The sequence below is a fragment of the Eublepharis macularius genome, chromosome 2, assembly GCF_028583425.1.
Source record: "Eublepharis macularius isolate TG4126 chromosome 2, MPM_Emac_v1.0, whole genome shotgun sequence".
Classification (NCBI taxonomy): domain Eukaryota; kingdom Metazoa; phylum Chordata; class Lepidosauria; order Squamata; family Eublepharidae; genus Eublepharis; species Eublepharis macularius.
Genome location: NC_072791.1, coordinates 213,180,522 through 213,206,078, shown reverse-complemented (window position 1 = coordinate 213,206,078; position 25,557 = coordinate 213,180,522). Strand labels below are relative to the sequence as shown.

General features: G+C 45.7%; 1 protein-coding gene across 1 annotated transcript in view; it reads left to right on the top strand.

Moving 5' to 3' along the window:
• Positions 1 to 25,557, top strand: part of LOC129323604 (adenylate cyclase type 10-like) — a 125,923-nt gene extending 100,366 nt beyond the window's left edge. The window contains exons 24-32 of the mRNA XM_054970130.1: positions 1,371 to 1,546; positions 4,236 to 4,395; positions 9,910 to 10,114; positions 10,197 to 10,293; positions 14,073 to 14,188; positions 14,882 to 14,999; positions 20,400 to 20,595; positions 23,287 to 23,469; positions 25,363 to 25,557. Coding sequence (XP_054826105.1) covers positions 1,371 to 1,546; positions 4,236 to 4,395; positions 9,910 to 10,114; positions 10,197 to 10,293; positions 14,073 to 14,188; positions 14,882 to 14,999; positions 20,400 to 20,595; positions 23,287 to 23,469; positions 25,363 to 25,557 — 1,446 coding nt within the window. The remainder of the gene's footprint in view (positions 1 to 1,370; positions 1,547 to 4,235; positions 4,396 to 9,909; positions 10,115 to 10,196; positions 10,294 to 14,072; positions 14,189 to 14,881; positions 15,000 to 20,399; positions 20,596 to 23,286; positions 23,470 to 25,362) is intronic.

The following is a 25,557-nucleotide window of genomic DNA, read 5'->3' as shown; positions in this document are numbered from 1 at the left end:
CATGCCTGGTGTTCAGAATACAGCAGGCGGACTGCCTCGAGTTAGAATTCCATTCCTGGTTGCATGTACACAAACATGTATACACACACACACTATCCTATTGCACAGAAAAATAACCAGGAGGCTCATCTCCTTTCTTCACATGGGACCTGACACATGGAGAACCCCAGAAGCATTCCACATGGATGGGAAGGGTGGATCCATTCTTCTGCCTTTGAATGCAAAAGCAGGCACCATCACTGGAATGGGGTCTCTTCTTCTGATCTCCGTAGAGGGTGGCGTGCTCTTGGGTGAGCCTTTTTTCTGGCAGTACACCCTGGTGTACTGTACTGGCACCTCTTTCCTCAGTGCCAGCATTTCTTTCAGCCAGTAGGCTTGGGACTAGAGATGGGCACGAACAGCAATATGAACTTAAAAAAGCCATGAACAGCCCAATCAGCTGTTTGCAAACAAGCTGTTGGTGAGGCCCCACTCTAAACAAACAGATGGTCGTTGCAAGCCTCATTCGTTGCTGTTCGTCAAGCCAGACAGTCTGGCACCTGCAATCAATTCCCTTGGCAACTGGAGGCAGGGACTGCCTGAACTCTGTCTGAACTCCTGCTGTTGCCCTGGAAACCCCAATCTAAGTCCAATTTAGCTTGATAGGCAGGTCTTCCTTTCAAGTGTGGAGCTCCAAATTTGTTACAAGGAAGCAAAGAGCAGGGGGGAGGGGGGCTCCCAGCTCTGGTTTTGCAAACAGTGAGGGAGAGACAGTAGCTGTTGGCATTTTGAGAGAGAGACAGGGAGAGTACATTGGAGCTTGAATTTTCTTTGTGTGTGGTGGGATAGGGATCTACCTCCTCAAGTTCCAGGGCTGCTGCAGGCTCTGGGCCAAGCTATTATTTATTACTGGTACCTTTCCTGCTGCCTGCTCAGGTAGGGTTTCTGGGAGTGGTGTGGTAGGGATCTTGATGGCTGGAGGAGAGCCTGCTGGCCCCCACGAACAATGAACATGTTCATGAACAGGTCATGTTCGTCAATGTTCATTGTTCGTGGATGGCAACGAACAATGAACACCATGTTTGGTTTTTTTTCTGTTCGTGGCCATGTCTACTTGGGACTCCAAGGCAGCAAACATCACAAGTATGGGCACCTTTGTTTAAAAGAAAAAAGCTCTGCTCTTGGGCACTGGTGACTTCCTGCCCCTGATTTATTTGCTTGCCTCCCAAAGCTTTCACAAGCAGAACTACTCCCCTGTCTCTTTATGAACCAGAAATGTTCATCTCTGGTTCTGGAAGCTCAGCTTGCTACCTTGATGATATTTTGAGCAGGGGAACCTGATCACCTTAACCGTGATTTCCATTGCTTTCCTCCCACACGTGTCTCTGTAGGTCAGTTACAATATGGGTCAGTATAATTTGGCAAAAAAACTGGCGAGGAAAGCTTTGGAGTTTTCAAAGAGAAGCTTCCCCTTGACCATCGTTGGAGCCTTTTTCATGTCCATGGTGGAAAATTCCAAACACAGGTCGCATCAGAAGAAGCGGGCGTCTTGGCAAGCACCCAGAGGGTAGGATGAAAGGATTAAAGTCACTTGAGTTCAAAAGGATCTCCTAGGCTACCTGGACCACTGGTCTTAACCATGCAGAGCTCTCCTTATGATCTTATGTACAGCTGCCTAGACTCTACTGGAAAACCTTTCATTTATGGGACTGCATCACTGCCCTCAACAGCCCATCCCTTGTTGCAGCCGTACTTTTTTGAGTTAAATATTTTGATCCTAATGCTTTACCCATGTGTGCTTTAGTGTTACTAACTCTGTCGGTCACAACCAGGGCCGGCGCACCCATGGAGGCCAGGTAGGCCAGGGAGGCCTAGGGCGCACGGGCACTGGAGGGGCACTGGAGGGGGTGTTGGGGGTGGAGGCGCACGCAGCGAAGCTGGCATGACTGGGCTGCCTGCAGCTACTGTTGCAGACAGCCAACCAGCCCCTTGCTGCCACCGCCACCGCCACACACCCCAGCTGGGTGCAGCCTCTGTGCGCCGCTTGAGCAGCGGCTTGCGGCTTCTGCGCCCAGCTGGGGCACGCGGTGGTGGCACGGAGCTGGCTGGATGGCTGCAGCAGCAGCTGTAGCCAGCCATGCCAGCTCCGCTGCACGCTACTCCGCCCCAGCCGGGCACAGAAGCCGTGAGCTGCTGCTGGGGTGGCGCACGGAGCAGCCTCCGCGCGCCGTTCCAGCAGCAGCCCGCAGCTTCTGCGCTCGGTGGTCCGCGAGCCGCCCAGCCCCCCTGCGGCACGTGATGACGTCTGCGATGATGTCATCACACTGCTCGTGGCACATGCGCACAAGCCGCCGCGGGCGCTAAAACCTCTGGCACCGGCCCTGGTCACAACCCAATACAGAACCAGGCATTCTTAACCCAGTGGATGTGCGTTGGATTGTAGTCATTGCTTTCTATCTCGTCTTTAACATAGAGGGTGCGCAATGGCTCCCACTCTTCTTAGACGATCAGAGAAGTGTTTTAGATATATAAATTACTGGGTAACTCTGAGCATAGCCCACTTGGGTCTTCTTTTCTTCTTCATAGTCTTTGTAGTCTCGCTTTTGGGATTGCAAAGCATATATTAACATTTTCTTAAAGGCTCTGACAGGGTGCTGGGGATCTGTTCAGTGGAATTCCAGATGGCGTTCCCTGCACCTCCCTCTTTCCCATTGTCTCCCATTGTCCTCAGGAACCTGAAACAGCTTGAGGCCATTTGGAAGCTAATGCCTCCAAACTGGTCTCATCAAAGGGGTGGGAGGGATAGAGAAAAAAAATTCCAGGAAGGGAGAACTGGTTGGGTTGAAGATTCCACGGCAGAGGACACACCGATTTACACTGCTTTCTTGGGGATGAGTGTACACTCACCGCCCTGCCATGCCTCACTAGTCTGGGGGGGAGCCAGGAAGAGCACTTTTTTGGTTTGATGTTTCCCTCTGTGACATTAAGATAACTGTTCTTTTACCTCATGTCATCATTGCATTAATGTCCCAGATCCTCACACAGACAGCAATGGGCCGCTTACATACAGCTTGGCATAAGGATCTTTAGGGCTTTTTTTCAGCAGGAACGTGGTGGAACGGCGTTCCGGCACCTCTTAAAATGGTCACATGGCCGGTGGCCCCGCCCCCTGACCTCCAGACAGAGGGGAGTTTAGAGTGCCCTTCTCACCGCCGAGCAGTGCAGAGGGCAATCTAAAGTCCTCCTCTGTCTGGAGATCTAGGGGTGGAGCCACCGGCCATGTGACCTTTTTCACCGAGGGCAATTTAAACTTTTAAAAACTTGTTCCAGCTGACCCAAAGTGATGTCATTGTGCGGTCTTGAGTTCCACCACTGAGTTCTACCACCTCTTTTCCCAGAAAAAAAGCCCTGGGGATCTTCATATGCTTGTTTGGGATATACATGGGATAGAAGAGAGTGTGAGTCCAGGGGAAACTCAGGAAATTTTGTGAAATGCTGCTATGAGTCAAAGGGGTGGATCCAACATAAAAGTTCCACCTGCGTCAGAGCTCTTGTGCTAATGAAAACACAAGGAAAAGACCACTGTAGCCACTTGCTCTAAGTCACACTTCTTGTATCACCACTTGTGTTTCTGCTTGCACAAGCTTTTGTGTGACCAATTTCTGGGTAATACAATAAATAAGAAGAATAGCACTAGACGTTGGATCAGATCCTGCACAAGAGGCCCTGCACTAACAGTGAAATCCTAAGCAGAGATGCTGCAGTCTAAGCCCATTGGAAGTAACTCTGTTTAGGGTTTCACTGTAAGTCTGTTAATGTTCTCACTTGGACATAGCTGGATCCGTCTCTGTGACTCAGTATTTCATAATAATAACAACAGCAACATTCATTTTATATACCACCCTTCAGGAAAACTTAACGCCCACTTAGAGCAGTTCTCAATGTGTTATTATTATCCTCACGACAATTACCCTGTGAGGTGGGTGGGGCTGAGAGTGCCCTGAGAGAGCTGTGACTGACCCAAGGTCACCCAGCTGGCTTCAAGTGGAGGAGTGGGGAATCAAACCTGGCTGTCCAGATTAGAGTCCTGCCCCTTTTAACCACTACACCAAATTGGCTCTTAGTGGTTTTGAGGGTGGGATCATAAATGATGCTTCCCTATTTCCTCCTCATCCACCCATACCCGCCACCAAATTCCTGCATTGGTGGCAATTCCATTATGCAATAACTCTGACATTTTGTGGTGTCTTTTGTAGCAGAGAGAAAAGATTAGCTATCCTATATCAGCAATGCCGCTGCCTTTCTTTACTGTGGCAGATCTTTTGCCGGGACCCTTCCACAAATAGTAAGAAGTTTGCCCACTTGGCAGCTCTCATGATGGTGAACTGTGCCGAGGAGTCTCAGGATGAGTGTCAGGTATGTACGGCATAACCAAAGCATATTTCCTCCCGATGCTGCGAACTTTCTTGCCTTTGCTTTGTTTTATCTCTATGAGAGGCTATCAGGTCTTGCCAAGTACTTCTCCCAAACACTTTACTGCATCACTCCAGTGTATGAGTTAAAGATGTTTATTAGGGTAAATACCAATATCAAGATGCTGTAACAAGGGAATTGACTGGAATGTCTAAAGGGGATAAAGCAGGATCAATTACAGGTCAGTTTCTCCTCCCCCTCCCAGTAGGAGGGAGAAGCAGTTAGGAGTTTCGGTGTGCATCGCCTGGGAACGGGGGGGGTGAGGAAGAGGAGCTCAGTTCCATCTCTGTACTAAATCCAAGGTCGCATTCTCAGGCTTCTGCAGGAACTCGTAACCAAAACACCTTGCTGGAAAGATAAGCAGTTAGCAACACAACTACACAACTCTGGTTCCACTCTGCACGTCCTCAGAGGGACGGAAGTAAAATACATATACAAAATACGTATGATGCATAATGCATGGTAGATATGCCGCAAGCCTATCTGACAGAGGAAAAGCATTTACCTGGTATTGCTGAACGTATAACTCAAAGTGGCTTCGTATGACTCAATTATCCATTTCCACCAAGTCATATTCACTGTCAGGGTGGTTAAAGAATGGTCAAAAGGTTCCCTCTTTTTTGATGTATGATTATTGGTGAGCTATCGACGTAACTGCATGCAAATACAGAACAGAGGTTTGCATTTGTTCCAGATGAATTAATATGGGGACGTGTAGAGGTGTCACATGCACGATACACACACTAGCCCTCTTTACAAGGTACATTCCATGTAGAATGTACACTATTTTCTGAATACATGCCTTGAGCAATTTGCATATTACATTCAACACATGTACTCCCCTTCTTTTCTCTACCCCATTTTTATTTATTTATTTATGCTATTTTTATGTAAATATGCATTTTAAATTGTGTGGTAATTTTGTATGTTTTTATGGTTTCTAATTTATAATAATCGTTTTACATATTTTAACTATATGTTTCTGTAATCTGCCCTGAGCCCGCTGGAAATGTGGGAAGGGCGGAATATAAATTGAAAATAAATAAAATAAAAAAATAAAATTTTGCTTTAATAAAATAAAAAAATATATTTTTAAAAGACACATGTCCTCCTAAATGTGTTATTTAAGCCACATATTTATCCAGGCACTCGTCACAAGTTTCATTTTGAAACTGAACATGCATTTGGCCCAATCTTACAAACAGATATACACCAAGCATACAGGAGGTAGATACATTCACTGTAATATGTAAACACGGCTAGTATTGCTTCCCAAGGTACTTCCCAAGAAACACTTCTACGTACATGTTTTCTCCAACATAAATCTTAATCTTGCAATAAAAACATAAACATTACTTTTATACAAATGTGTTGCTGTTTAAACTCTGCAGCTTCCAGTTACAATTCAGCAGTAGGAGTTTGTCGCGGTCTGATTATGCTACACAGGCGTCAGTGGCAGGTTCAAGAGAAGACACGACACACCAAGCTTCAGTTCAAATGGTGTATTATACAATTTACAGGTGGATACATTTACATACTTTATTACGTTGGCTGACAAAGTGCTTCGCCAGCAACCCGCTGAGCTGGAGCTCTTTCCAGTAAAAGACTCTGCATCCTTATATATTAGTTAGTAGCCTATCCCCACACAGTGCTGACTCACTGTGCCAGCCCAGGTGTCCTTGACATTTACAGAGAAGTACATCACCTGGCTGGCATCACATGATAGCTACCTGTCATCACTTTGGTACTACTGATGACTCTGATCAGTCACTGCTAGCTGCCTTATCTCAGTGTTTACTTCATTATCTTGACAGTGGCTGATTCCACACATGTTGGATAATGCACTTCCAATCCTCTTTATAGATAATTTGGAACGGATTTTTTCGTGTGCGGAACAAAAAATCCACCTCAAACAATTGATAAAGTGCATTGAAAGTGCATTATCCAACGTGTGCGGAATCAGCCAGTGTTTCCTAATAGAGACGGCAGAGTAATCAGAAGCAACTTGGTGCCCCTCCTGTCTCTTCTGCATGTTACACTTTAATTTGGACTTGTCTCATTGGATGCAGTGATAGTTTGCCTTTAATTACAGTTCCATTTTCTCTGTGTTATCATCTTGTGATAAGTGGGCTTGTAATCTTCAAATTATGAGCTGTAAAGGGAAAGACACAAAGACATCCCCCCCCCCAGCTGATGCTGAAGCTCAAGAAGTAATTTATTTGCTGAAAAAAATGGGAGCTCAGCTGGAAAAACAATCTGAGCAACTAAAACGACTTTCTGCGAATGATAAGGCAATTGATAATTCAATTCAACAACTTTAGGAGTTGATTAAGTCTATTGGGCAGTTTCCACATGCTGTTAAAGCGATGGGCTACTTACTGAATGCTGGCTTTTTTTTCACAGATCCCAGACACCTCCGATTTCAAAGCGGAAGCAGGCAGTTTGGCTTCCGTGTGTTCAGCGTACTTTACCCGGCATAAGAAAGAGTGGGAAATCCTGTTCTCACAAAAGACACTGAACAAACGAAAGTGAAACTGCCTGCTTCCACTTTGAAATTGGAGGCATCTGGAATCTGTGGGGAAACACGCCAGTATTCAGTAAGTAGCCCGTCGCTTTAACAGCATGTGGAAACGGCCTTGGTATGTGAGTTCAACAGTTCATATTGTCGCTTTGGAAGACTGAACGCATGAAATGGCTCTTTCAGCTTCGCATAATGTATTGTCCAACTGAGTATCGCAGCTGGATAATTTTATTTGTATTTATTTATTTATTTAATCCAATGTATATTCCACCCTCCCTGCATCAGCAGGCTCAGGGCGGATTACAATCGGTATAGTAATTTAAAATACATATAGCTTTAAAACCAATAAAACCACATAAATATTTAAAACATACAACAGCAGACATCTCAAAAAACCCACCACCCAACCATCTCCAAAAGTATTTAACAGGCTGGGTGGTAGATACTTCTAGTAGGGGGGAATTTTTTCCTCTCGTCAGCCGGCAGGGAGGCCCAACCAGCGTCAACCATACGCCTGGCAGAACAGCTCCATCTTGCAGGCCCAGCGGAAGGATAACAAATCTGGCCAGACCCTGGTCTCCTTAGACAGAGCATTCCATCATGTTGGAGCCAGGACTGAAAAGGCCCTGGCTCTGGTCAACACTAGGCGGGCCTCCCTGGGGCCAGGGACCATTAACAGTTTTTTGTTGCTGGATCGAAGCATCCTCCGGGGGTCATATAGGGAGAGGCAGTCCCGCAGATACACTGGTCCCAGTCTGCATAGGGCTTTATAGGTTAATACCAAAACCTTGAATCACGATTTAATCTTCGTGTCCTTGGTCTTTCAGAGCAGTCTGAAAAGACAGAGCAGGAAAAGCTGGTAAAATTCATGGGAAAGGTATGTTGTGAGCTCTTGCAGCTTCCATCTGACCATCAATTGCAGACTGAATGAGCTTACAGGATCCCTTGTGCACCTAGAAGTACAAACAAGCCATCCCTAGTAATTGTCCAGTTTCCCAGAGTAAGTGTGAGAGATCAACTTGTGTGCTTGGCAAGAGAGAAACAGGACTTGGATTGCAGTCCTAATTAGAGATGGGCATGAACAGCAATACGAACAAAAAAAGGCCACGAACAGCCCAATCTGCTGTTCGCAAACAAGCTGTTCGTGAGGCCCCATTCTAAACGAACAGGTGGTCATTGCAAGCTCCATTCGTTGCTGTTCCTTGCTGTTCGTCAAGCCAGACAGTCTGGCACCTACAATCAATTCCCATGGCAACTCAGGCAGGGATTGACTGAACTCTGTCTGAACTCCTGCTGTTGCCCTGGAAACCCCAATCTAAGCCCAGTTTAGCTTGATAGGCAGGTCTTCCTTCCCAATGTGGACTGGAGCTCCATATTTGTTACAAGAGGAAACGACCAGGGGGGAGGGGGGCTCCCAGCTCTGGCTTTCAGGGAGAGACCACTGCTGTTAGAGAGACAGGGTGAGTGCATTGGAGCCTGATTTTTCTTTGTGTGTGGTGGGATAGGGATCTACCCCTTCAAGTTCCAGGGCTGCTGCCAGGCTCTGGGGCCAAGCTGTTATTTATTATTGGTACCTTTCCCACTGCCTGCTCAGGTAGGGTTTCTGGGAGTGGTGTGGTAGGGTTCTACCCCTTCAAGTCCCAGAGCTGCTGCCAGGCTCTGGGGCCAAGCTATTATTTATTATTGGTACATTTTCTGCTGCCTGCTCAGGTCAGGTTTCTGGGAGTGGTGCAGTAGGGACCTTGATGGCTGGAGGAGAACCTGCTGGCCCCCACGAACAACAAACATGTTCATGACAGGATCATGTTCGTCAGTGCTCATTGTTCATTGTTCGTGGATGGCAACAAACAACGAACACCGTGTTCAGGTTTTTTTTTCTGTTCGTGCCCATATCTAGTCCTAATCAACAGTGTGTCATACTTTACTCAGATTATACTAATGAAGTGTCATAGTATGTCACCAGTTTATGAAAGCAAGAAGCCTTGCAAGAGATATGAATTTGCATTATCATATCAAATATCCTGCTATCTTCTGTGTCTGTTACCAAGGTCAAATGAAGAAGTTTATGGATTCTGCAGAATTGTTTCTCACAGGCTTACAGGATTTAAAAGAGCCTTCCTTAAATAAATACTTTGTTGTGATCATTTCAAAAATATTAGTCTATTCATAACCTATAAAAGAACCTGGCTGCGAAGAGTTCATTTCTTTTCTTTTCTCCTGTGTTTTTAATATTTTATCTTAATTCTCCGGGCAAAAAGATAATAGCCTGGGCTCATTGCCCCATTTCTTGTGTTTTTATGTGTATGTGTGAATATATGTGTATTTTTAAGCATCTTCAGGATATATATATATATAGTCCATAAATATCTAGCTAACTAGCTATATAACGATAGAGTGGGGAGTCACTGGGATTGTGGGATCTCTGGCATGTTACCTGGGAGCAAAATTTCTTTTTTCTTTTTTAAACTTCTTTTGTGTTTTTTTTAACCTTATTTCACTCTTGTTATGGGGTGGGTAATGTTTTGGTGAGTAGCTGCTGGTTGGTTTGTAGAGTTATTGTTTTACTTATGCTGTTCACTGTAGTAATTTTTCCGCTATGTGTACTTCACTAATTTTTGTCAAATATTTCATTCATAATATAATAAGGTTCCCTGTGTAATATTGTGCATCTGCTCCACGATAACGAAAATGGACTTTGTTAATTGGATAGACAGTTTTTTAGGTTTATGTTCAATGTGCTGTCATGGAATGTTCAGGACCTGAGGGACACTACTAAGTGTAAAAGGGTTATTTCTAAACTGAAAACTCTTGATGCTGATTTGGATTTTTTACAAGGAACTCATATAATGGCAAATAAGAATAATTTGTGTAGAGACTAGCTTGGAGAGATTTCAAAATATATACCATTTGTTGTCTTCTCATTTTCAATATCACAGATAGTCTCCTCTTACATGGAGTTCTCACTCTGCTGTCAGGCAATAGGCAATCAACAGGAATGGAGGAAATATGAGGAAATGGTCATTAAACATAGTTCACACCTTGGAATTGTTGGAACAGAACTATTTACAGTGGTTAAACTGGCATCATCATTAGCCTACATGAAACTTTGCTTGGGGAGCTTGCCTTTAGCCATTCAGCTGGGTAAGTCTGCATGATGACATCCAACAAACAGTGAATTCATAATCAGGAGGGAAAGCCATTTCAGGCATGTATTTCTTTACAGGCTATCGAGTGCATCAAATGTGTGTGCAGACGAAGAAATTTAAGCTTAACTACAATGTTCTTGCGAACCTTTTCAAAGCTCTTTTTCTCAACATCAGGTACTTTGCATATATATCTTCTTACACTGACTCTATACAGTGGCTTTCAATCCTTTTCACTTCACCTTGTCTGACATGGAGGACTGGTCAGGGTCTCTGAGAGAGGGGGAGAGAGAGGCAAAATTCCTGGGGCCCAAAATGAGTTTGAGGGGACATGAAGTTGGAGTCATGCTATACTGAGCAGCAAATACAATCAATGCTCCAGGCAATCCTTTGAGCAAAGTGTGGGGAAATCATGCCATCCTCACTAGTGCACTTCCCCCACCCCCTGGGCTTTCTTTGCTTTTGGTTCCTGTTTTTAGGGCTTGGAAAATGACAGATTGAATGCTGTCTCCTGCATTCAGCATAAGATGGCTGCCCCCACTGAGCCTGGACTGTGTGTTTCTGAGAGAAAACATTCATTCTGGGAAAAGCAGGCAGCCTGTGTGGAAGCCTGAAAGGATTCTCATTCTAGTTCAGTTAGGCAATCTGTGTGAAGCCTGGACTGTGTGTTTCTGAGAGAAAACATTCATTCTGGACAAGGCAGGCAGCCTGTGTGGAAACCTGAAAGGTTTCTCATTCTAGTTCAGTCAGGCAATCTGTGTGAAGCCTGGACTGTGTGTTTCTGAGAGAAAACATTCATTCTGGACAAGGCAGGCTGCCTGTGTGGAAACCTGAAAGGATTCTCATTCTAGTTCAGTCAGGCAATCTGTGTGAAGCCTGGACTGTGTGTTTCTGAGAGAAAACATTCATTCTGGGCAAATCTGTGTGGAAGCCTGAATTGTGTGTATCTGAAAGCAGGCAACCTGTGAGTGTCTGAGAGAAAACATTCATTCTGCCTAAAGCAGTCAGTGTGTATGCTTGAGAGAGTATGTTTGTTTTCCAGAAACTTTAAGAACCAATAATTATCTTTGAAACCATCAAGCTTAATTAATAATTTGAAACCAATATACTTCTTGTTAAAATAAAAGGGTTTGTTGTGTGCTTTTCAGAGTATATGTTATTCCTATACATCCCATTCCTATCCTTAGGGCCACATAGTCCCACGAAGGAGCCTGATGCTTGACACATTGTTCAGGGGGGAATTTAAATTAACTAGTTTGGAAGATAATTCCTGGTAGCATCATGATTTCCCCAGAGGGGGCAAGAAGAAGAGGGTTAAAGGCAAAATCTAACTATAGAACAGAAAGGGAATTGTGACAGAGAGAAAAGATGAAGGGGCTGCATGAAGAGTTGTTTGTTTCCCAGTTTCTAAGAACTAAAAATTTCCACAAAGGCCGCAACATGATACCGCATGCCATCCTGGAATTCAGTCCCACTGAAGGTCGTACAACTTAACTTCATAATAAGAAAATATTCATAAGACAGGACTGTGTGTTCATGCCCCAGTTTGTGTGCCTTAGCCCACTCCTATTGCTTCTCTTGATTTTAGTGAGATTTATTCATAGATATATGGATACTTAAGATTCACAAAGGAGTGTGCTTGCATTTAAACATGTCTATTAGGAAGTAATTTCTATTGAACTCAGTAGAATTTTCTGGGTATGTATGTATAAAATCAGGTGACTCATCCTATTTAATTCAGAGGAACAGGCAGATACTCTCTTTAAGGTATCCTGTAAGAGATGGCATGAGAACGATGGTTGAAAAAGAGGATCAAAAGAGAAAGAGGTTAGCCATCATCTGCAGTTGTGCAAAAGGACTGAATGAAGCCCTTCTTTTCTTTCAAGAACACGATGGAGTGTTTTGTGCATGTGTTTTCTTGAAATCCATAAAGTATCTGTCTAAACTTGCGTGCTTTTATCCATCTTTTTTGTATAACAATTGTTTGCAGCAAAACAATAGGACAAGGATCCAAATAGACAATCAGAATCCAGGGCTATCCGGTTATCCAATTCTTCCAATGAGTTTGTTTCACAAGTATCTCCTGTGTCCACCTTGATCTGGAGTCACATGACTTGCCTGATTCACCCAGGTCGGGCTGCTTCCTACTGTTCAACAGCAGCCCCCCCTAAAGCCAGTGTAGTGTAGTGGTTAGAGTTTCAGGGTTGAATGTGAGAGACCCAAGATTGAATCACCACTCTACTGCAGAAGTTCACTGAGTGTGACTTTGATCCAGTCACATATTCTCAGCCTAACCTACCTGTCAGGATTGTTGTGAGACTAACAATGCTCTAACCACCAAAAGGGAGGTCTCCAATAACAAGAACCCAACCAGAGCAGATCACCGCAAGAAGACCGAAAACACTACTCGGTGTTATCCAACGTAAATATATTACACTGCTTTTGTACTCCAAAGTAAATTACATTACACTATTATCCAAATATTCTAATGTCCTTAATTGCCTATTGTGAAAAGTCAGTCCGTGGTTGCAATAGCACTGTAGTTCTTATTTTTTACAGGCGGATGTTAAGGACTTTTCACAATAGGCAATTAAGGACTTTAGAATATTTGGATAATCGTGTAATGTAATTTACTTTGGAGTACAAAAGCAGTGTAATATATTTATGCTTATGTAATATATTTATAACGTGGAGGCATGGAGAATGATGTGAGCTGCTTTGGGTCCCCATTGTGAAAAAAAAGCAGTAAGTAAATGAAGCAAATGCATCAGTATAGATGGAGACAGGGAACAGGTACAAGATAAGTTGTGTAGTGGGTTTGAAGGAGAGAAGGGAAAGGTGAGCATATGGAGGCTGCCAGTAGCAGAGAAAGAGGGAATAATCGGGGGAAGGGGATTCACAGGGAAGAGAAGTACCCCCAGTAAGTCCTTTCAGGTTCCTCCCAGACAACTGGGCCCAACTTAGCTGGCACCATGCAACTGGGCCAAAGGGAAGACGCTGACATGGAGGAGGGGTTGGAAAGAGGGGAAAGGTTAAGATGGGGGGCAGACAAAGATAGTTGAGAAGGAGAGAAGGAAGAGAGAAGGGAGATAAGCTATTGCAGGCAGGAAAGGGAAAGAGGATATAATGCCCCCCTTTGCCTATATTTCTTATTTTACTTTGTTTATATACTGCCTTTCTCCACAAAGCAGCTTACATCATTCTCCTTGCCTCCATATTATCTTCACAACAACCTTTAGAGGTAGAATAGGCTGAGAGTGCATGATAGGCCCAAGGTCAATCAGTGAGCTTCCATAGCAGAGTGGCAATTTGAACCTGGGTCTCCCATATCCTACTCTGAAAATCTAACCACTACACTAGACTGGCCTTTGTTGGGGGAGGGGCTGCTGTTGAAGAATAGCAAGTAGCCAGGTCTGGGTGAGTCATGCAAGTAGTGTGGTATCAAGTCATGTGGTGGTTGCTTCTGGGCCTGGCCCCAATGAGACAAAACAAACACCCCTGTAAAAGGCCAAAACACCCCTGTAAAGGTCTCTTCCCCTTCCCTCTGCCTTTTCCTGACAGAAACCAAGGTTGGTAATACTGGCTGAACTGTTATGGTTGCCTAGCAACAGCAGGGCATCTGGTTAAAGCTACAGGCACTCCTTTTATCATTTTGGAGTTTTTAAATCTCCCAATGTATTTTTTATATATATTCCATATTTTTCTGCAAACCTGGGGCATTTTTCAGGTGTGTAAGAAGGTCTGTCTTGTCCATTCATGGATCCAGTTTCTGGATTTAAGCATCCTCAGATCAATGCTACTTGGGTATTATATAAGATACATATGAAGTAAGTGCATGGCTTCCACACCTGGGATAACAGGCAGTTGTTCAGGACAAATCAAACTACCCCATTTAGGAACTGACCTATTGTAATTGAACAGAGAAGGTCTCCCCCTCCCCCTTTATTCCACTCCAGGTACAAAGAATCTGTGCAAGTGCTGAGTTGGCTGGAAAACCTCTCCTTTCGAGACGACAATGTCATTGGGAAAGCCTATTTCATTTCTGGATGCTTGGACCTCTTGCTTTATGCGGGTAAGTCCTGGGTTCTTCCCACAATGTGCAGCCTGATGCATGAGGCTGATGCAACAACAAACAGAAGATGTGCTATCAAAGTGGGCCAATGTAAGCTGGGCAAGGAAGGGGTGGAAGAAGTGGTAGGTTGAGGCTTGTACATGGTGTCAAGTTGTGGGGGAAAGTGGTCTTCCTCAATCTTTTAAGCCTCTTCCCCGCTAGCTTCAGAATTAGCTTGCTAATTTGTTTCTGAGAACAAAGATGGCATTTCCCCCAAAGCACTTGTTTTCTGTATATAATCTCAGTTTTTAAACTTTCGGTTTGCAGAAATGTTAGGAGCACTGGTTACAAAGGTAGCACAGTCCCTTCAAGTGTACACTGATGCAGCCTTACTATGTTCCTCCCTCAAACCGAGGTTGGCTTGCCCTGTGCTGTCTTCATTCGATGACCACTCCTCCATCATGACCTGCTCTAAAATGGCAGCTGCTCTGTGGCAGGGCTGTTAAGATAATGGCATTTGCCACTGATAATCATCAAATCAAGCCACAACCAAACAAAGTGTCCATGCTTCGTGCATGCAAAGAATGAGACGAAGAGCAGACAGGGGGGTTGCAGTGGTGGCCAAGGGGGGAAAGCAGTGTGCAAGAAGGATGAGGATGCACAAATGCAATGGTCTTTTTTTTTTTTGAATAATCAGCAGGTTTTCTTCTGCAGGTTTTGCATATAAGCCATTTCAGTACTGCCTGGACTTCATCCTTGCCAACGCTACAAACTGCATCCTGGTGTCTCAAACCGGCATCATGCTTTGCCTGTATTCTTCTGTGGGAATTTGGTAACATTTTATAGCACCTTGTCTTTCCCCTCCCCAATCCCAGAGCTGCTGCGCCGGCACAATATTGTCATGTTGGCACTGTGAACGAGGATACACAGGTTGCTATATTTTGCAACTGATGCTCATTTGGCTGTGCAGTCACACAAATGGGCTTCATGCCTGTGAGGAGCCTCAATCTGAAGACTTCTAGAGCTAAGCAAGAGCATTTCCATTTACTGCCAGAGGAGCACTTAGTAGAAAAATGTTCGCATGTTCGGGGGTACCTCCCTTAAGAGCCACCAAGGGTTAGTAATCTTGAATTATTTTCCATGCCTCCATTTCCTGCTTAGTCATATGCAGATACATAAACAGAATTAAAAACACTGGCAATACTATCTCACATGGAGGAGAATATTTCCAGTCGATGTTACTCCATTGGTCAAAAGAGCTCAGCAGCAAGCTGTGTCCCCTTCCCCTTGGGCTAGTGCAATGGCTTGCATGTTTGAAAGGGGAGGAGATTCCACATGTAAAAGGCTGCTTGAGAATGTTCCAAACTGAGGCTCTCTGTAGCTGCAAAGCCCATTTGAAAACACATTGGGCCACTGAAGCTAAAACTGTAACCCACAAGAGTAACCATGTTGTGTAAATCTATTGTGTGGCATGTCTGGGGTTATTTGTGGGAATATCACCACCTATTACATGCTTTAAATGTCTAAATTTGAGTGAAGACTCCTTAGAGGGTAGGAACTGTGGTTCCATGGAGCAGCCTCTGCTTGGCATGCAAAAGGTCCCAAGTTCGATCCCCGACATCTCCAGTTACATGCATCAGGTGGTGGGCGATGTGAAAGACCTCTGCCTGAGACCTTGGAGAACCAATTCCAGTCAGAGTAGACAATATTGACTCTGATGGACCAAGGGTCTGATGGTTCCATATAAAGCAGCTTCATGTGTTAGAGCTCAGCCCTGCAACCGATTAGCCTGAGGTTGCAGCAGGCATTTCTGGAACACTGGTCTGCCATAGGGACCTTCTTAGAGGGATCACAATCAAGTGCTAGAATTGTGGCCCAGAGCAGACCATTCTTAAGGAGATGCCCCATGTGATCATTTGAAAGCAGCAAAACTAGGCCAACCACAGACAAAGCGCGGGAGTCTACATTTGGTGTAGTGGTTAAGAGCGCGGGACTCTAATCTGGAGAACCAGTTTTGATTCCTCACTCCTCCACTTGAAGCCAGCTGGGTGACCTTGGGTCAGTCACAGCTCTTCCAAGAGCTCTCTCGTGAGGATAATAATGATATACTTTGTAAACTGCTCTGAGTGGGTATTAAGTAGAGATGGGCACGAACCGGAAAAAAACTGAACCATGCGGTTCATGGTTCGTCAATTTTCATGAACCACGAACTTTTACGAACCTGCCCCTGGTTCGCAAACTGGTTTGTTTGGTTCATGAAAATGTCACATCCAGGTCAGAAAATCATCACTTCCAGGCCAGCAGAAGGTCACTTCCGGGTCAGCCCTCAGCCTTTCCTTGTAGAGCTCAGTCTCCAGACCCCTGATCATTCTCATCACTCTCTTATGCATCTTCTCCATTTTGTCCACATCCTTTTTGAAGTGAGGCCTCCAGAACTGCACACAGTATTTCAGGTGTGGCCTGACCAAGGCAGTATAGAGAGGGATTATGACCTGCTGCGATTTCGATGCAATGGCCTTTTTGATACAACCTTCTCTGGCATTGGAAACAGCGGAGGGCGCTGTTGCCAGGTTGGCCCCTCCTTGCAGCTGGTGCAGGAAGTACCTCAGAAATGGGGAGAGGAGGTCCATGTATAGCACCCTACTCCCTCTCTCTCCCCGCTGGGAAGACCTCTATCACTTCCGCTCCTTTCTCCTTTACCATTCTTGTTCTCCCTATATCTTCATGCTCTGGGTCAGTCCTAGCTACTCCCCTCCCCCATCCTCCTGGCATGCCCACTTTTATGGGGCCATCCTGGCTTCTTCCCCTGATTCCCCCTGGTTTCACCCAATGGGCTACTCTGCCTCCCCCCACCTCACGTGATGGATGGCCCTCCCTGCCCATGGGAGAGCCTCCCGCCTCTGGCCCTTGCTCAGGGCCCTTTACCCTCTTCAACCCACCTCCCCGCAGCTTGGGGCTGGCCGGGCCCACCCAGCATCAGCATTGGCGTGGGAGCACAGTGCTCTGCTCCCGGGGCATTTCCTGGCCCTATGGCCCATTGATGCCAGCCCTCTTGCCTGGCTCGTAAACTGTACCGCATCCTCACTCCTGACAGGCAGTTGGGGCTGGGCTCGCCACCATGGGCCTTCCTGTTCCAGTGACTAGCAGCGGCAGTGGGGCTGCTGTTCCAGTGGCTGCTTGGGTGGTCTCCCTGCAACGGGCTGCATCGGAATCAGCCGGTGCCCTGCAGCCACTGCACCACCCGGCCTCCCAGACCCCTCCATCCTGCCTGTGCCTGCTGCCACACTCTCGGGGCTGGGAATTGCTACCCCCTCCTCATTGGCCTCCTCTTCGGCCTCCCAGCCGGGCCCTCCGGGTGGGAGGGGGGCCCTGCACCCAAACACAAACCAAGACTGAGTTGGCCTTTTTTGCTACCACATCACACTGACTGCTCATATTTAGTTTACAGTCCACTCTTACTCCAAGATCTCTTTCACGTACACTATTACCTAGAAGTGTATCCCCCATCCTATATTTGTGCTTCACATTTTTGTGGCCCAGATATAATACTGTGCACTTATCTATGTTGAAATGCATCCTGTTCACAACCACCCACTTCTCCAGAGTATTCAGGTCTTGTTGAATTTTAACTCTATCTTCTTGGGTGTTTGCCACTCCTCCCAATTTGCTATCATCAGGAAATTTAACGAGTAGCCGCTTTACCCCTTCATCCAGATCATTGATAAAAATATTGAAAAGTACTGGGCCCAAAATCGAGCCCTGTGGCACCCCACTGGACATCTCCCTCCAATCTGATGAAATGCTATTGACCACCACTGTTTGGGTGCGGTCCTCCAACCAGTTCCCTATCCACCGAACTGTCTTACAGTCTATTGTACATTGTAATAGTACAATGATAGGCACACATTATGATCATGGAAGCAGAAAAAATAGGAATTCCTTAGCTATGTAGAAAGATAAAGTGTACTAACTAAAAGCCAGTTTGGTGGAGTGGTTAAGAGTGACGGGACTCTAATCTGGAGAACTGGGTTTGATTCCCCACTCCTCCACTTGTAGCCAGCTGGGTGACCTTGGGCTAGTCACGGCTCTCTGGAGCTCTCTCAGCCCTACCCACCTCACAGGGTATTTGTTGTGGGGATAATAATAACATACTTTGTAAACCTTTCTGAGTGGGCATTAAGTTGTCTTGAAGGGCGGTATATAAAAAGGATGTTATTATTATTGTTGTTATTATTCAAAAGAAAAGAGAAAAAATCCCCTCAAACAGTCTGACAAGAATAATATAAGCTTCAGGAGCCACAAAATGTACAGAGCAATTCAGAGACAGTTGAAGGAAAGGGGAGAAGAAAAAATAATGTGTAAATCTCTGAAAACTTACAGCATACTGGAACCAGGGCGATTTGGAAGAAAGGAAGGAATTTCCAAATTGTGTGTCCACCCCCTCTCCATGATTTCTTACTGTTCTCCAGCCTGTATAGTTTCTCTTGCAGAATACTTACTCATTTTAAGAACCTTGAATAACTGAAGTCTAGCCTACACAATACAGTCATCCTGGGGAGATTTATGTTTTCACATGCCATGTTTGTTAATTTCTAAAGGCACCACTTCCATGTTGTAGCTTGCCGTCTCAGGAATCCGCCTAAAGAATTCAATTTGGATGGTTGCATTATTCTCCTAAAGAAGATTTTATTATCTGTTGGCCATAGAATTCTGACTAAAAACCATCAGAAAGTATGAAGAAAATCTAGCCATCTCTGAGTCTATAAGTCAAGTTATAAGAGACAAATTACACGAGGAGGAGCATATGAAGGGTGTCACAACATTAGACAGGAAGCTGAGTTTTATAAGCGATCAGAAGGCTTTGTCAACTTCCCTTCTCTACAGAGCCAGGGAGATGGCTTCTCAGAGGGTTTGTTAATTTCCTTTTTGCCTCCCCAAGACTCTGTCAGTTTCACCTCCCCTTCTAAGAGGCAAAGAGGAAATAAACAAACCTTCTGACCAGTGATCTCCCTGGCTCTGTAGAGAGGGGAAATTGATAAAGCCTTCTAATCTCTTTTAAAACTCAGCTTCCCGGCTAACGTTGCAACTCCCTTCACGTGCTCCTCCTTGTGTAATTCGTCTCTTGTAGCTTGGCTCTGTGGTTCCCCTTCAAACTTATAGTTTCTACAAGTTGGCAGTGGCTTGTAGGATATGGAACCTACAGAGCTCTGGGAGAAGGAAGGAGGATCACATTGCAGTGGGAAAATATTTTTTAAAGATCTTTATGATACAAAATGCATACCATCATTTACAACCTGTGGCAAGTAGTCTTGCCAAACAAAAATTCAGCAGCAAAGAGCATATTAAGCTCTATCATGTAGACCAGGTCTGGGTTTCATTAAAATCTGGGGTGTACTGGAGTCAGAGAAACTAGGCAATTTCTGCTGAAGGACAACCAAATGCAATCTGGGTAGAGCTTCTTGTGCCTAATGATTTCATGAGCTGCAAGACAAAGGGGAGCCCTCAGGAAATAGAACACTCAAAGAAACAGAACTCCGGGAGTCCACTGGACTGTATTCCAGCTCAAACGGGATGCCTTTCTCCCACTTCCGTGTACTCTCTATCCACCAGTTGAAATTGTGTATGAAATTGTTGTAATTATTTTCAGACTGACAGACTACCTCATAATGTTAGCTATTTATGTATTTTGAATTTGTTCTGTACACACTTGCACTTTAGCACTTTGCACTTGTAAATACATATACATCAATTGTTATTGACCATTTATTGATTTATCCTCCCCGAGCTTCCTAATGATGTCATGGCAATATCTAATGCAGCTGTAAATCCCACTTTTCAGTCCCCACTCCTCAAGCCAAAGCCCAGTTTCCCAAAGCCCAAAGCCCCCACTCCTCAAGACAAAGCCCAATTTCTCCTTCCCCACCATTAATCCAGTCCATGAGAAAAAAAATCAGTATTTTACCAAAGGCAAAACCTCTAACAGTATAGTATGAAAAGCATCCAAATTCATCAGCACATGTCGATTTCCATCTTTTGAATAATTTATTCATGCTGTGATAATTGACTTTTGTCACTGGGAGTGCATGACACTACGGGAGGTTCTTGGAGGCAGGCGTGTGTCTTGGTTGTTTCATGCTGAATATTGCAATCAGGACTACATGTTCAGAAAGGGAAGGGCCCCATCTCCTGCTGCCTAAAATGTAATTCGTGTGGGTCTGTCTTGGACATTAAGGTTTGCCAGACTTCATGTCTGGGAAGACTTCAAAGAACCATTTGAAAAGGCCAGAATGCTGGTGAGGAGGACGTGCGCCTCGCTCGTTGCTAATTACGGCTTCTGCAAGTTTGTGGAATGCGAGGCTCTGCTGCTGCAAAAATATATCGAAGAAAGGCCCGACAAAGTCCGTGAGTGGCGCAGCAAGACTTCAAGGGTGAGGAGCAGGGACAGGCACTGGGCATTCTGTCCTGGTAGAGGTCTGGGGCTCAGAAGTCAGAGGTGGTAAAGTCAGAGGGAGATGGACAGGTTCTTAAAGGGTTGGGTCCGGGTTGCCCAAACCCAACTTGGGTTCCCGCAGCCGTACAGCAGTTAAAAATTAAACAACTGTTAAAAAATAAAAGAGAGCCCAAGCGGCCTCAGAATGCCACTCCCCCCTCAAGCCTTTTTCCAAACTAGCGACTGGGAAGGTTCTTTTTTGTTGCTCCATGTGGAGTGTTCTGTGCACACGGAGCAGTAAAAAGAGGAAATACCCTCCCCCTGTGCTATTTTGAGGCAGAGAGGGGAGGCAGGAGTCCCTCCTCTCCCCACTGAGGCGTTCTGGGCTGTTTGGGTTCTCTGTTTTTTAACAGCCATTCCCCACAGCTGCTGTGTGGCTGTGGGAACCCAATTTGGGTCTACTTTGACCCTCATTCTCCGTCAGTGGGAGAGGATCTCCTGGAGTGGGTCATTCCTCCCTCCAGGTCTGCTACTTTGCTGAAGACCGTCCCTCGTCACAGCAGGAGGCCTCTGCCCGTCCGCAGGGACAGGGTTCCTCAGAAATTCTCCCTCTCTTGACTGCCATTTCTCCTTGCCATAAGGCCCATCCTGGCCTCCGTTATTCCCTGTCTTGATTAAGTTCCCAAGTCAGGCAATGCCTTCAGGCATCCTCTCTAGCAGGAACAGGAGTAAGCCAGCCAATAACAAAGCCCCACAGAAAGGGATCAACTAACTGGCTTAGCACCATCTAGGGCAGGGAAAGTGCACCTCTCCATACAAGAGGGGTGTGCTGATTGCAAACATGATTTTAAAAAACCCTGAATTGGGAGTTACACTTTCATTTCCCAGGAGCAAGCAAGGGAAGAAGAAGAGTCCATTGCAGGAAAGCCCCTGTCGGGTTGATATAGCTCAGGAACTGTAACCTGTAGGCCATTTGATTGTGGTTTTGTCTTGTATATTTTATCTTCTGTTGTGACCCGCCCTGAGCCCACTTGTGTGGAGGGCAGGATATAATAAATAATAAATTGATGATGATGATGATGATATAATTTGGCTAGTGCATTGGTTTAGTTAGGTTGCATTAGGTTTCTGTGTTGGTTGTTCTGTCTTGCATCCTCCCTTGTGTGTGCTTTCCTAGTTATCTTCATTTCTACCCTGCATCCACTTTCCACGTTGGCTCTGTTTTCTTCAAATAAAGCTAGAGCTAGTTTAAGAGAGCCCGTGTTGCTCCCAAATCACTTGGGTGTAAAAGGATTGGATTATTTTTAAGCCAACTTCCAAGTGTGTTGAACTGAATGCAGTTGTGTGTGTGTGTGTGTGTGTGTGTGTATGTGTGTGTGTGTGAGAGAGAGAGAGAGAGAGAGAGAGAGTGGAAGGGAGGCAGAAGAGGGTTTCAGTGAAAGAAGAGCATGGGTGTGCTATTGTTTCAACAGTAAACCATAGCCAAACGGGATCTAAGGAGGCTGCGGAAGCAGGGTCCTCCATCTGTGGGCCAAGCTACACATGACGAATGACACTTGAACGGCAAGTGTATTTCTCCCTGTTCACTTGCCCTCCACTCAATCCACTTGCCGTTCAAGTGTCATTCGTCACTTGTAGCTTGGCCCTCACTTGCCATTCAAGTGTCATTCGTCACTTGTAGCTTGGCCCTCACTTGCCATTCAAGTGTCATTCGTCACTTGTAGCTTGGCCCTCTGATTTCCCGCTGCCCTTTCTGGAGTGCATTTGGCACACAGGCAAAAGCACTTGGGCTTAACTTTCAAGATGTCCCTCCACCTGCCTTCCCCTTCTCCTCCCTTTCCCCACGTATTGCTACGAGCCTCTCAGGGCCAAGCTACACATGATGAATGACACTTGAACTGCAAGTGTATTTCTCCCTGTTCACTTGCCCTCCACTCAATCCACTTGCCGTTCAAGTGTCATTCGTCATGTGTAGCTTGGCCCTCGGTCTGAACAGCCCCAAGGCCTGTCTGTGCTCCACTGGGCTGCTCCAACTTCTTCCCACCCATGTCTTGCGACCTCCATTTTTCTCCTCCTCCATTGTGATCATCACCATCATCAATGTATGTCGGATATTATAGAGTGACACAAGAAAAAAGCAGGCAGGAGGAGCTGCAAACCCTGGATAAAGTAATTGAGTCTGGAAGCAGGTGGAGCCCAGTACGTCCTCAAGCCCCACCCAGGGGAGGAAACAACCAGGAGGCGGCTGTGGCTGAGACAGGGATGTCCTGGTTGGTGAAAAGGTAGTGGGGAAGAGTCAGCCCTCGGAGGGGCTTGGAAGGGCAGCCTATTGAAAGAGGATCAGCCTCAGGCCAGAGAAAATCGAGTATCCCTGCTCAGATAGCATGTGAAAGCAGGGAGGGTTGCCAGCTCTGGGAAGGGAAATTCCTAGAGATTTGGGGTTAGAGCGTGGGGAGGGACCTCTTCTGGGTATAATGCCACGGAGCCCACTCTTCAAAGCAGCGATTTTCTCCAGGGGAAGGTCACAGCAGAACCACGGCAATGTGCATCCTTGACCAGTGACAGCATCACATGAATGTTTGTAATTCCTTCAAGTCACCTTATGGCCTTGTCCTATTTGACCTTTTATCTTGACTTTAGTCACATCCTCGACTGTGCCCCACATGACTCTCCGTTGATCTCTTGATAGAATTTGGAACAAGCATTGGCCCAGTGCTCCACCACTCCAGTCTGCTACCCCAGGCTGTACCACCTGAAGGCCTACGTGCAGCTGATGCTCGGGCATGATGAACAGAGCCAAACGCTTCTTGACATGGCGTTTCAGAGCTGTAACGACAACAATTTGGAGAGATCTTGGCTGGAATTCAGCAGGGTAAGGCCTTATCAACTGTCAGCTTTCTTTTGGACAATGCATTGTGATATCATACAATACAATATGGGGCATGTAACAAGCTGGGAGCTGAAAGGACATTTTAGAAAGTAGTGCTTAAGGCTATAGCTAGGGTTGCCAGTCCCCCTTTGGGAGGAGGGGATCCCCTGCTCCCACCCACCCCCGCCCTGCTTACCTGGCCAGCGGGGGAAGGAATGCACATCTCAGGGTGCACTCCTGGGCCACGCAGCACACTCCCACGCGCTGCAGTTATCCAATCTGGGCCCAGATTGGGCTGCTGCAGAGCGCAGTAGTGTTGCCACACACCGCAGCAGCCCGATGAGGCCCAGATCAGGCCTGAATTGACCCAATTTGGGCCCCTGCAGAGCGCGGGAGCACTCCTAGGGTGGCCTGCACAATGATGTCACTTCCTGGAAGTGATGTCATCACACACGCAAGGAGCATGAGCACGCGACCACAGGACAGCAGGGGGGTTCCAGGCCTCCCACCTCCCACCCAGGGAGTGGGGGATCTGGCAACCCTAGCTATGGCCGATAAAGCTGTATCATTCAAGAAAAGAAAGTTGTGTCTGTCTGTCTGTCTGTCTGTCTGTCTGTCTGTCTGTCTGTCTGTCTGTCTGTCTGTCTATGTGTCCATCCAAATGGACACAGGATTCTTGTTCAATGCACACATGACGTTCAAGCAATGAATCAAGAATGCTTAAATTAGATTGACTGGATGTATGACATGTTTTTGAAACTGAATACGGCAGCTTATATGTTTTACAGCTAATATAACTGATGTATAGCCTTCTATTCTTTCCACCTATTTCAACTGGCTTTTTAAAAAAAATGGCTTTCATCAAAAAAAAAATTCAACCTTTATGCTAATGGTAGTGTTTGAAGGTCCCAGAGCATCATCTAACTTCATCAAGGACTTTTGAACTTCCATATATTTTGCACAGGTAACCATTTGCACCTGTGCAGCAACAGCTGACTGAGACTCAATAGTGCTTTGACAATTCATATCTGAATGCAATTCATCTCTTATATCCAGACATCTTCAGCAGAGTCCCAGCAATGCCAAAGTTACATCCACCACTACTGGGCAGCAGCAGAAACATCCATTGGTTGACTGTCAAGAAAAAGCTCTTCATACTGCACGTGCGCGCATGCGCGCGCTCACACACACTCCTGCTTTCTTTCTTGTGATGGGGGGAGGGGTTCAGTCTCAGCAGCCCTGATGGAGGATCCAGTTTTTATCTGAAAGATGTGAAATTACATTTTGGAAACCAATACCCAGTTATATTTACGAAATGCCTTTTAGTATATTTGTGTATTTCTGCTCGGTTTAGAGACCTGATGCCGCACAGCATAGCATGGCTTGATTAGCTAGCTAAACATCCAAGCAACTGGCTGCCAATGAAATGGTGATCAATTAACTCCCTCACCCCCTGCAAAGATCAGAGCCAGTAATAATATGTAGAACAAACAATGTAGTTTGTTTAACAAGGAGGGCATCTGTGCCTCAGTTTTGCAGCCATGCTCCCACCTGGCTGGTTCTTTCCACTAAGTGGAGAGATGCACATGATATCCAAAGCGGGGTGCTTTTTTTTACCGCATCACGATCCCAGCCTGCATGCCAGGACAAATAGCAACAGTAGAGGTCTCCAAGTTAAATGGAGATTCTTGCGCCCCTTCGGTGATTTTTTGTTTCAGAACCAGTTCCTTTCAGGGTCCCTTGCAGACAGAAAGGCCATTTGGCCTGTGCCAGAAGCTAAAACGGTGTTCAGATTGATGGCATTTGATAAGTTTCCCAGCTCCTCTGGACCTTTGAGAAGGTTTGGTTAGTGGCAGTCCTATTTGGAACAGTTGCTCATTTCCTCATTTCTCCTAGGAATGGTGGTTCACTGGAAAGGACCCCATGGAAGACTGGTGGTTGAAGTCCGCTCCAAATTTCCCAGTGTGGAAAGTAGGAATGTCAGCTACAGACCTTGGATCCTTTGATAAAAATAAATACCTGCTGAAGATGCCAGAGCTGGATATTGACAATCTGTTCCCAGAAATGAAAAGTGATGACCAGATTACATAG